This window comes from Oncorhynchus tshawytscha, linkage group LG06 (genome assembly GCF_018296145.1).
Source record: "Oncorhynchus tshawytscha isolate Ot180627B linkage group LG06, Otsh_v2.0, whole genome shotgun sequence".
NCBI classification, from domain to species: domain Eukaryota; kingdom Metazoa; phylum Chordata; class Actinopteri; order Salmoniformes; family Salmonidae; genus Oncorhynchus; species Oncorhynchus tshawytscha.
This window is the reverse complement of record NC_056434.1, coordinates 79878348-79890653: the sequence shown is the minus strand read 5'-3', so window position 1 is coordinate 79890653 and position 12306 is coordinate 79878348. Positions and strand designations below refer to the sequence as shown.

The window sequence follows — 12306 nt, the reverse complement described above, 5'->3', positions numbered from 1 at the left end:
AATACGGTAGTCAGCCTCCCTCGTCATTGCTATTCACTCACTACCCAAATCAGAGCTCTCCTACTCTGCCCTGTCCTGGAGAGCTATGCCTACTGTGTTCAGGCTTTCGTTCCAGCCTAGCACTAAGAACCCCAGCACTCATTTTGGACTCATCATACTCTATAATTGTACCTGCTAGACATTTGCATGACTGAAATCATCTAACATCTCAGATCACAGGTGTGTGAGAAAGCGCAAAATTCTACTATGAGAGATTGTTGGGTCGTTCCGCCACAAAAAAGCACCAGAAAGAGGAATGACTGCCACCATCTCAAGATTGTTCGGGAATCATATCTGTAGTTAGAAAAAGATTAGATTAGCATTCCTACAACATTTTGTTGAAATATAATTTGATCTCTGAGAAATTAAGCTAATTGGCCATTTTAAATTATTGGATTCATATCAAATAAATAGGGTACATAACATCCAATTTGGACCAAAAATAAATAAAATCTAACAATGAGCAAGACATGAGGATTCCAAAGAAAAATGGTGAAAAGCCACCCACGGAACCCCACCCCAACAACCAGTATATATATTATCAGTTCTCTATGTTTGACAAGTAGTATTGAGTTGCAGCTTAGAGTCTTATTTCTTTATCCTATGTAAATTGTAAAGTCTTGTCTCTGTCTTTTCCGTTTTGCGTCGGACCTCAGAAAAACTAGCTGTTGCCATTGACGTCGGCTAATGGGGATCCTAATAAAATAAACAATGTACTGTACCTACGTAATAACCACGTCATCAAGTTACAAAGAAAAAAATACAAATACCAAAAAGAGGAACAGGGCTGCAAGCTACACTTTCTGCAACTGGAATCAGGCCTAGACAAAGAGATCAGAAACCAGGGGATTCAAAGAGCTACTTTGTAATCACAGCTTTTATATTGAACCTTTATTGAACTAGGCAAGTCAGTTAAGAACAAATTCTTATTTACAATGACGGCCTACCCCGGCCTAACCCTAACCTGGACGACGCTGGGCCAATTGTGAGCTGCCCTATGGGACTCCCAATCATGGCCAGTTGTGATACAGCCTGGAACCGAACCAGGGTCTGTTGTGACGCCTCCAGCACTGAGATGCAGTGCCTTAGAGCACTGTGCCACTCGGGCTACCCAACAAGTTGTTGCAAATTTAGAGCGAGAGTAAAGTTAGCGATCAAAAAGAAAAGAGGGACAGCATGTCAGTATTTAGCACAAATGAGAAGGGGGAAAGTATTTTGTCTCTGTCAGTGGAGGCTTCTGAGGGGAGGACGGCTCATAATAATGGCTAGAACGGAGCGAATGAAATGGCATACCGTTCCACCTGGTCCACTCCAGCCATAACTGGGGAAGAGGGGCTCCTGGTAAAGGTGCCACCAACCTCCCGTGCTCTCTGTGTATCATGTTATGTAACTAATCTCTGATATCTACAAGAGAAAGAAAAATTGTCAACAAAAAATGTTGAGGGAAACTTTGTAGAAAGTTTAAACATTTCGAAAATGTTATGTGGTTCCCGCAATTTGGTTGGTTGGTTGGGGCAGTTGTGGGTTTGATTCCCACATGGGCCACAAACAGAATACCGTAAAACTTAAAATAGCCCAGATGTTTGCTTAAATCACTGAACACAACGGGGCCCTTTTTGAGCCAGGCATCTAGCATCTATTTCTTTAATTCACACAACCTTTTGTATAGTTCAATTGTTTATTTCCAGCATTTTAATCAATGTATTTCTTTTCTGCACTAATGCATTACCATTTACACACTGTAACTAGGTTTCCATCCAATGGGTGACAGATTTTCCTTGACACCAAAAAGTACTTGTTACATTTTGAATGCTTAGCAAGACAGGAAAATAGTCAAATTCATCCATACTGCCTCTGATCTGGCAGACTCACTTGTAAATGATGTGTGAATGTTGGAGCGTGAATGTTGGAGCGTGCCCCTGGCTATCCCTAATAAAAATGTGGCTGGTTTGCTAAATATAAGGAATTTTTAATTATTTATACTTTTACTTTTGATACTTAAGTATATTTTAAACCAAATCATTTTACTCAAGTAGAATTTTACTGGGTGACTGACTTTTACTTGAGTCATTTTCTGTTAAGGTATCTTTACTTTTACTCAAGTATGACAGTTGGGTACTTTTTCTACCACTGCCCATGTGTAAATGTAACTGGGAGGAAGTGTAGTTTGTTGGCTGGAGGCACACAGTCATAAGGATCTGTGCAAACCTGCTACAGTAATGGTGTTTTCACACATAGTTTGACTATTTGTTACATTGTATTCTTTCCATTTGGTCCGGTTGGAACTAAAATTCCTAAATAAAACTGTGTCCAAGCAAGTCATTTGTTTATCGTCCAAAAATTCTCACCTTTTGGTCCTAGACTTGGCCCCAGTAATGTACTGGGCGTACAGCCCAGTACATCACTGGAGCCAAGCTTCCTGACATCCAGGACCTATATACTAGGCAGCGTCAGAGGAAGGCCCAAAAATGTGTCAACGACTCCAGTCACAGACTGTTCTCTCTGCTACTGCATGGTAAGCAATACAGGAGCACCAAGTCTAGGACCAAAAGCATCCTTAACAGCTTCTACCCCCATGCCATAAGACTGATCAATAGACAACAGGCTCCTGAACAGCTTCTACCCCCAAGACTGCTGAACAACTGATCAAATGGCCACCCGGACTATTAACATTGACCCCCCCCCATTTGTTTTTACACTGCTGCTACTGGCTGTTTATTATATATGCAGTCACTTTACAAATTACCTTGACTAACCTGTACCCCTACACATTGTCTCGGTACCGGTACCCCCTGTATAAAGCCTCGTTATTGTTATGTACATTTCTTGTGTTACTTTTTATTACCATAATTATTTTATTTTTTTAACTTTCGATTATTTAGTAAATATTTTCTTGACTCCATTTCTTGAACTGCATTGTTTAAGGGTTTGTAAGTAAGCATTTCATGGTAAGGTCGGCGCATGTGACAAATAAAATTGGATTTGATTTGAAAAAGTGCCAACAAGAAACAGTGTGTATTTCCTAGGGCAAAAAATGATGACAGATCACCAGATAAGGAGACTGTGATGAGACACCAGTCCGTTTTAGAGTAATGGAGGACATAACCACTAGGGCTGGCACAATACCAGTATCAGGATACTCTTTAGTATCGTGACAAGGAAATAAAACAGAAGGTGGTTTAAACTTCTTTAGGAAAACAGCCCTAATGTTGCAAACAAACATCATTATGCTATCATCCAGAGTCACATTTATATATTTTCCAAGCTATTAGCACACAATCTTTTACATAGAGTAGGTTTTTAAAGGACCAAAGAGTTCTCTGCTTCATGTTTTCTTTTTGTTATCATAACACTGTTTAGAATATCTACATAAGTTCAGCTATTGCATTTTTGTCATATTCCACTGTAGGTTACTCAGTATGAGAAGAGTGGCATCTCACATCTGTCTGTAGTTATTGAACTCTGTCTGCTGGACCCATGAGACAAACGCTGTCATATCCAGGATGGAGTGTCATACACTCCACCCCTCCTGCCCCCTGACTGCACCTGTCCATAACCTGTAATACATTACACTGAGGGAAGGGATGTATCACTCACTGGTGACCTGAAGACAGAACCTCACCCAGAGAGGTGTGCATGTCAGTATGTTAGATAGTCAAATAATCCTTAGATTTGGGCAAATAGACCATAGAAATGTCATTCTAGTTCTGGTTAGAGAGCTGAAGTTATGCTCTAAACACAACTGATTTGATTTGTTAGGTAAAGTGTAGGCATACAGTCTATATAAGCACAACAATATGATATTTACAGCAGAAAATGTTTTGTCTTTGTAACACAAACACATCCTTAGATTTTTTTGTTGATGCATCTACACTCAAGTTGGGTGATGTTCAATGTCCACATGTAGCCTGCACCAGTAGGGAGATTAGTTCTAGGATTTGTTTCCCGGGAAAGATCTAACAGTGGACATAAGGAGAGACAAAACTTGCCAGTTATAGAATATTGTGTAGGTGAGCTGACTGAAGACCATGGGCATTCAACTGGCAGTAGTTTATATTGTTTCCAAGATAACATGTATTTATTTACATGATGTTATGAAATGTTGAAACTAAGTTGCAAGCTACTTTTGTAGCAAGTGTGTCTTATTTAACACATTACAGAAACTAATTCTTGCCATAACTGATTTGACAGAGAAATATAGCTGCAGCTGGCTACCATTTCACCAAGCTATCTGCTGTCAGGTTGGCTAAATACAAGGTCTTTAGCCTACATGTTGAACCTAATTAGCTGACAATCTTGAGATGGTGAGTCAGTCAGGAGGGGAGAAGTCCTCAAATTCAAAATTGAAATCTCTCCATAGACGGGTTGGTTGTTTAGCAACAACCGAAGTGTGTGCACTATGGGACAAAACAGACAGGGTTGGCTTAGATTGTTGACAACATGTAAACTAGATTTAGTCTCCAAATGTTTATTGAATGCATAAATACATTTGCACAATGAGCACTTGTTGTCTCTCAAATACATTGTTAGAGTTTAAAATGTAACCATATTACAGTTGACATGAAATCAGTCAGACACACCAAAGGAACACCCACATTAAACCACAGCCCAAAGACAACTCGTTTGTCTTCAGTCATGGCCATGAGCATTTTTTTGCAAGCATTGATGAAAATAATTTGGTTATGGAAATTCAGGTGTTTCAGACGTTTGAGACTGCTGTACAAACACTGAAAATAAAAGATGCAACATGGAAACTTAAGAACGGAAAGCATAGCAATGCATAGTGACTATGCATAGATGGTATCATCTACGCATAGTCGCTTTCATAACTCTACCTACTTGTACATATTAGAGGTCGGCCGATTAATCGGAATGGCCAATAATCTGTATTTTTGGACACCGATCATGGCCGATTACATTGCACTCCATGAGGAGACTGCGTGGCAGGCTGTGACTACCTGTTATGCGAGTGCAGCAAGGAGCCACGGTAAGGTGCTAGCTAGCATTAAACTTATCTTATAAAAAACAATCAATCTTAACATAATCACTAGTTAACTACACATGGTTGAGGATATTACTAGTTTATCTAGCTTGTCCTGCGGTGCCTGTTTATTCTTCATTGAATCACAGCCTACTTTGCCAAATGGATGATTTAACAAGCGGATTCGCGAAAAAAGCACTGTCGTTGCACCAATGTGTACCCAACCATAAACATCAACGCCTTTCTTAAAATCAATACACAAGTAGATATTTTTAAACCTGCATATTTAGTTAATATTGCCTGCTAACATACATTTCTTTTAACTAGGGAAATTGAGTCACTGCTCTAACATTTTGTGCAACAGAGTCAGGGTATATGCAGCAGTTTGGGCCGCCTGGCTCGTTGCGAACTATGTGAAGACTATTTCTTCCTAACAAAGACAGCCAACTTCGCCAAACGGGGGATGATTTAACAAAAGCGCATTTGCGAAAATTGCACAATCATTCCACGACTGTACCTAAACATAAACATCATTTAGATAGCCTTTCTTAAAATCAATACACAGAAGTATATTTTTTAAAACCTGCATATTTAGTTAAAAGAAATTAATGTTAGTAGGCAATATTAAACTAGGGAAATTGTGTCACTTCTCTTGCGTTCATTGCACACAGAGTCCGGGTATATGAAACAGTTTGGACCACCTGGTGCGTTGCAAACTAATTTGCCAGAATTTTACATAATTATGACATAACATTGAAGGTTGTGTAATATAACAGCAATATTTAGACTTATGGATGCCACCCGTTAGATAAAATACGGAACGGTTCCGTATTTCACTGAAAGAATAAACGTTTGTTTTCTAAATGATAGTTTCGGATTTGACCATATTAATGACCAAAGGCTCGTATTTCTGTGTGTTATTATATTATAATTAAGTCTATGATTTGATAGAGCAGTCTGACTGAGTGGTGGTAGGCTGTTTAGGACTTCAAGCCTATCAACTCCCGAGATTAGGCTGGCAATACTGAAGTACCTATAAGAACATCCAATAGTCAAAGGTATATGAAATACAAATGGTATAGAGAGAAATACTACTATAATAACTACAACCTAAAACTTCTTACCTGGGAATATTGAAGACTCATGTTAAAAGGAACCACCAGCTTTCATATGTTCTCATGTTCTGAGCAAGGAACTTAAACGTTAGCTTTTTTACATAGCACATATTGCACTTTTACTTTCTTCTCCAACACTGTGTTTTTGCATTATTTAAACCAAATTGAACATGTTTCATTATTTATTTGAGACTAAATAGATTTTATTGATGCATTATATTTAGTTAAAATAAAAAGTGTTCATTGTTCATTCAGTATTGTTGTAATTATCATTATTACAAATATATACATGTAAAAATCGGCATCGTTTTTTGGGGGGTCCTCCAATGATCGGTATCTGCTTTGAAAAATCATAAATCAGTCGACCTCTAGTACATATTACCTCAACTAACTGGTGCCCCTGCACATTGACTCTGTACCAGTACCCCCCTGTATATAGTCTCGCCATTGTTATTTTACTGCTGTTCTTTAATAACTTGTTACTTTATTTATTATTCTACATATTTTTGTTTACTTCATTGTTGGTTAGGGGCTCGTAAGTAAGCTTTTCACTGTAAGGCCTTTTTCGGCGCATGTGACTATTACAATTTGATTTGACAAAGAACAGTTCTACCGCTTCTTAGACTTGCTTTCAATGAGAATGACATGTCTATAACACTCTTCTATGTGAATTTTGTCTGGTTGCTACACATTGCAGCTTTAATGCATTGGGTTCTGGAGAGCAAGGCTATGCCATGTTATCGATTGAGCAATTCTTATCAGTTGTGCTTCATTAAAGTGTTTTTGGACGAGGCGATGAGAAGAAGTGTTACTCTAATAGCCAAGCCGTCATAGGTATGCATTCAGATTCCTTCATTCAGTAAGATATGCAAATGTGCTAAATCCCTGTGCTGTTCTCAGTATAGACCGACATACTTTAATGAAATATAGTTGACACGTTACAAGTATTTTTGTGGGCCATTAAACAATCCACATCATGAACACTCAGAAGTAAATTCGTGTAGCAATCGTTACATTTTATAATGTACCAATGTAGCGTCGAAAAAGCTAGCGGGAGAGTGGCAAGCGTAGCCACTTGTTTGAATGTATTTTAACTTCTAATCATAAACAAGCAACAAAAGCGCCGAAGTATGTTATTGCAGATTCGTTATTCTATCAGTGTAACTCCAAACACTCCCTTGAAATGTTTTGTAATCCTAGTTCAAAGGCCAAATCAACTTTTTTTTTGCCGACTAACTGTTAACGAGTTGAGAGGAAAGTTCGAAAAGAGTTGTAAAAAAAGGGGAGATTTCTTACCGCTCCCAAGCCCCAACAGCCTGTAAATATCCCATGTGAACCGCATGACACCGACCATTCAGCATTATCGACTCAAATACCCGTTAACAAAACCACACACATTGTTACAAAGTAAAAAACGCTTATAACATGGGGACCTTAGCTGTCTCAGATCTGCGGGAATTTGGGAGGTTTGGTCAGGGCTTCCTGGGCGTCATGAGTCGGCATATTTGGTTCGTTGGAGGTACCACCCAATGCTCACGTCTTAAAGAGGCAGTTCACGACTAAATCCTAAATTTAATTCGTTTTCACACATAAATAGAATCTAGAAGTGTACGTATGTTCCCTTCAATCTGTGCTGTAATGTTTTGCGTTAACTCTACTGACATTACAACAAATAGGCCTACATTCCATTCCATGAGCCACATCAGTTAGCATAATTTGAATGAACATTCTACATGACAATTCAGCATCAATTGATATAACATCCCAAATTTCCATGGAAATGATTTCGCTTTCAATAGATTCTATAGAATGTTATTTTTCAAAATAAAAGTGTGGTGGCCACTAATTAGTGTACGATACTCTCAACCCCTGATAGTTACCTCCTAATTTACATGGACCAGTGGGATTCCCAAACCTCACCTAATGTTTGACAGTAGCCTTTCAGTTTAAGATGTTTTAATTTGGACCAAAATATTATATTGACATCTTCACAGAAAAACTGACAGACAGACTGTCATTTCAGCTGCATTTTTACAATTTAGACATTTGGTTCAAAGTTCATAAAATGTATTTTTTACAACATTTGTAAACAATAGAGGTGGAGTTTTATTCACATTAGAAAGGATTGTTCAAAGTATATTCATTCACAAAACACTTTTTATTTATTTAACTAGGCAAGTTAGTTAAGAACAAACTATTATTTACAATGACAGCCTACACCAGCCAAACCCAGATAACACTGGGCCAGGATTTGAACCAGGGTGTCTGTAGTGACACCTCTAGCACTGAAATGCAGTGCTTTAGACCACATGTTTGAATGTCAATGTTTAACATTTGCAGCAGATGAATCGTGTGTGTGTGTTACAGCTGGGACGATAAATCAAAAATGATCGACACCGACCAAACTGATCACTTATCACAGACATTTTGCTGATATCGTTCATTACGAAGTAGCCTGTGCCAGCGAAATGTGAAGTTTGAAATGAAAAAGTTAGCTAATATGGGTGATTGTTACTGGGGACAATTGATGGCTACAACCATCAAACTAGTAGTAGTAGTTTAAAGGATGATAAAAAAACAAAACTGTGGTGCACATTAATGTTATAAACGTATCATTCTCCATACCACACAGCTTTAGCATGTGTGTGTGGGTGTGTGTGTGTGTGTGTGTGTGTGTGTGCGTGCATGCGTGCGTGCATATGCATGTGTCACTCAGAGAGTGCAGTCTTTTCTAACATTATAATTAGGCTGAGAGCTTTTGAGTTTGAGCTTTTGTTCAGTCATTTTTGTTCTATTCCAGAATTCAACTCCTTATAGTGTTCTATTCCAGATTTCAACTCCTTATAGTGTTCTATTCCAGAATTCAACTCCTTATAATGTTCTATTCCAGAATTCGACTCCTTATAGTGTTCTATTCCAGAATTCAACCCCATCGTCACACCCTGATCTGTTTTACCTGTCTTTGTTCTTGTCTCCACCCCATTCAGGTGTCGCCCATCTTCCCCATTATCCCCGGTGTATTTATACCTGTGTTCTCTGTTTGTTGCCAGATTGTTTTGTTCGTCAAGCCTACCAGCGGTTTTCCCCTTGCTCCTGTCTGTTTCTAGTTCCTGTTTTCTAGTTTTCCCAGTTTTGACCATTCTGCCTGCCCTGAGCCTGCCTGCCATTCTGTACCTTGTCACATCACACTGGATTATTGACCTCTGCCTGCCCCTGACCTGTTGTTTTGCCTGCACCCTGGTCTAGTAATAAACTTGTGTTACTTCAACACTGTCTGCATATGGGTCTTTCCTAAAATGTGATACCCTTACAGTGTTCTATTCTACAAATCTAGTTTGCTAAGGATTGAATTAGCAGCCCTTTGGAATGTCATCAGTCGTAATGAGTTGAATGTTCAATAAAATGCATGTCATGGTGTCCCCGTACCATGCAAATGGATGGAGATCTATGTGGATGTGAGATCATTCCTCTGGAAAGAGACATCAGTGAGAGTGTTTGTTTTAGCTCTGCATGGTTACCGGGTGGGCATATTTTGCACATCATTAGTCATTATCCTAATCCTAAAGCGCAAACTCCGCCCAAACGGTGAAGCGAGCTATAAAGCACCTACAGCTGGGAATCTAGTGTTGAGGCATTGGCATGGACCACCTCCCTATTTCTCCATCACTCCCTCCAATCAGAGTGGGTTGGTAAGGTTTCAGCCACGTTTCAGGTCAGTTATGGCAGCCAGAGCAGCATTCCACCCCAGAGAACCCATCACTCCACCACCTAAAGGTGGAACACACACACGCCTTTCCAAACGCCTGAAGGTACCACGTTCATCTGAACAAACAACAGTACGCAAGTATAAACACCATGGGACCACGCAGCCGTCATACCACTCAGGAAGGAGACGTGTTCTGTCTCCTAGAGATGAACGTACTTTGGTGCGAAAAGTGCAAATCAATCCCAGAACAACAGCAAAGGAGCTTGTGAAGATGCTGGAGGAAACGGGTACAAAAGTATCTATATCCACAGTAAAACACGTCCTATATCGACATAACCTGAAAGCATATACTCTAGATCTACATACTGTGCATTCATTCACCTACTTGAGAATGGAACATACACACCTGAGAACACACACTCACTCAAGCCTTTTCTCCTGTCACAGAGTACACAGAACTTCTAGTAACATTCTAGTAATTCTATATCTGTGTGTTGCATATGAGAACAGCTGCAGTAACAGCAATTACATCTCCCCATTAATCCAATTCTCTTATCTTAAAGGTGCCGTATATTGGAATCGCTCCACAATTTCCTGGTTGCTAAATTTCTAATAGTTTACCTAATTTCTATTTATGTGCCAAAGCAAGCAATCTTTGTACCATCTAAAGCGCTGTGAAATATATTTTCAATAACCAAAAATATTATATTTTCAGCAGTTTGTGTACAAAACCGAAAGTAAAAGACACAAAAACAAAAACAAAACTTAAGTACGGGAAGCATAGAAATACCACACATAGAACATATCTACCACTTCTTGGGCTTTCTTTCAAAGAGAATGACAGATCTATAACTTACATTTCTATGTGAATGTAGATGGGTTGCCCAAAAAGGTACATATTGTAGCTTTAAAGAATTGTCTCTTACAATGTCCAAAGCTCCAAAAGTGATATTACTGTACACGTCCAACAATATGGTGCCAAGTGTAGAACACACACACACACTAGGATGACTTGGAGCTGACACCGGATAAAACACCAATAAACCATTTACGACCAATTACAAAACTGGATGGTAGCCGCTGCCACACAGGTAAAGTCCTTTGGTGGACGGTAGTCTGAAAGGGAGGGCAAAGGTCGAGCGAGGTAGAGCTGATCCAATGACATCGCTCCGTGGAAGATATTCTGTAAAGGATAAAAGAACATACTACATAAACCCAAGTCCAATTTCACCCTTCTCCCTAAAGTGCCCTCTTGTTCAAACCCCCTCAATGATCAAAGCATTCTATTGGAGTGAGCATGTGCTAGGGAGAGTTCCCACCATATTTCTTACACCACTCCATCCTTTTGAAACTTTTAGCCATGCAAGTAGAATAGGGAGTTTCTGATTGTGTGGATAGGCTCTATGCCTTGATACATGGTGAGTATACGAGTGCACACTTCAGGAGGAAGGATAAAAGATTGAAATTTAGGGAACGGAGAAACAATAAGGGTTTAGAGCATAACTTTGCTAACCACACTTCTCATTTAGGCATGACTAAGAATACAGGGGCTTTGTTTCACTCATCCTCGTCTCTGAGGGATTCCCCTGAGGGGGAACCGAGAGAGTGAAAAGAACAGAACTGAGTGAAAAAAGCAGAAATGGAATTGAGTCTCTGAATGAGTAGAGGAGATTGAAAAAGGGAACGTTAGTTCTGTTGATAACATCTTGATTTATACAGTCAAGATAGTAATAGACTTGGACTTACAGTACTAACTGCACTAGTCTAAGACTTAAGTCCTTAACTCTTAGCATGGAAATCCCGTTAACTTCTTGGTGACAGGGGGGCAGTTTTGAGTAGCTTGGATGAATAAGGTGCCCAGAGTAAACTGCCTACTACTCTGTCCCAGATGCTAATATATGCATATTATTAGTAGTGTTGGATAGAAAACACTCTGAAGTTTCTAAAACTGTTTGAATGATGTCTTTTAGTATAACATAACTCATATGGCAGGTTGAAAACCTGAGACAAATCCAACCAGGAAGTGGGAAATCTGAGGTTTGTAGTTTCATGTAAGTGATTGCCTATCCAATATGCTGTGTCTATGGGGCCAGATTGCACTTCCCAAGGCTCCCAGCAGATGTCAACGGTCTGTTTGAGGCTTCTATTGTGGAAGGGTGTCGAATAAGAGCTGTTTCAACAAGTGGACTAGGCTGAGGCCAATCAGTTGTTTACTGCGCAGTCACGCGGGCGTGCAGTTCCTTCTTTTTCCTCTGTAATGAAGACGCTATTGTCCGGTTGGAATATTATTGAAGATTCATTATAAAACATCATTTGACATGTTTCTACAAATTGTAATGGAACACTTTTGACTTTTCGTCTGGATTTTGCGCTCGCGCATTGTGCCTTTGGAATAGTGAACTAAACGTACAAACAAAATAGGGGTATTTGGACATAAACATGGACGTAATTGAACAAAACAAACA

At 39.3% G+C, this 12306-nt stretch overlaps 1 protein-coding gene across 4 annotated transcripts in view; it reads right to left on the bottom strand.

Annotated features, from left to right (window-relative positions):
* The window catches only part of LOC112253194 (stress-induced-phosphoprotein 1), a 36515-nt gene extending 28828 nt beyond the window's left edge, over positions 1-7687 (bottom strand). For 3 of the 4 annotated variants that reach the window (XM_042323666.1, XM_024425214.2, XM_042323668.1), the window contains exon 1: positions 7432-7687. In XM_042323666.1, the coding sequence (XP_042179600.1) occupies positions 7432-7489 (58 nt within the window). In that variant the 5' untranslated portion in view covers positions 7490-7687. The remainder of the gene's footprint in view (positions 1-7431) is intronic. The other variant, XM_042323667.1, reaches the window with a different exon arrangement.
* Positions 7688-12306: the final 4619 nt, after the last annotated feature.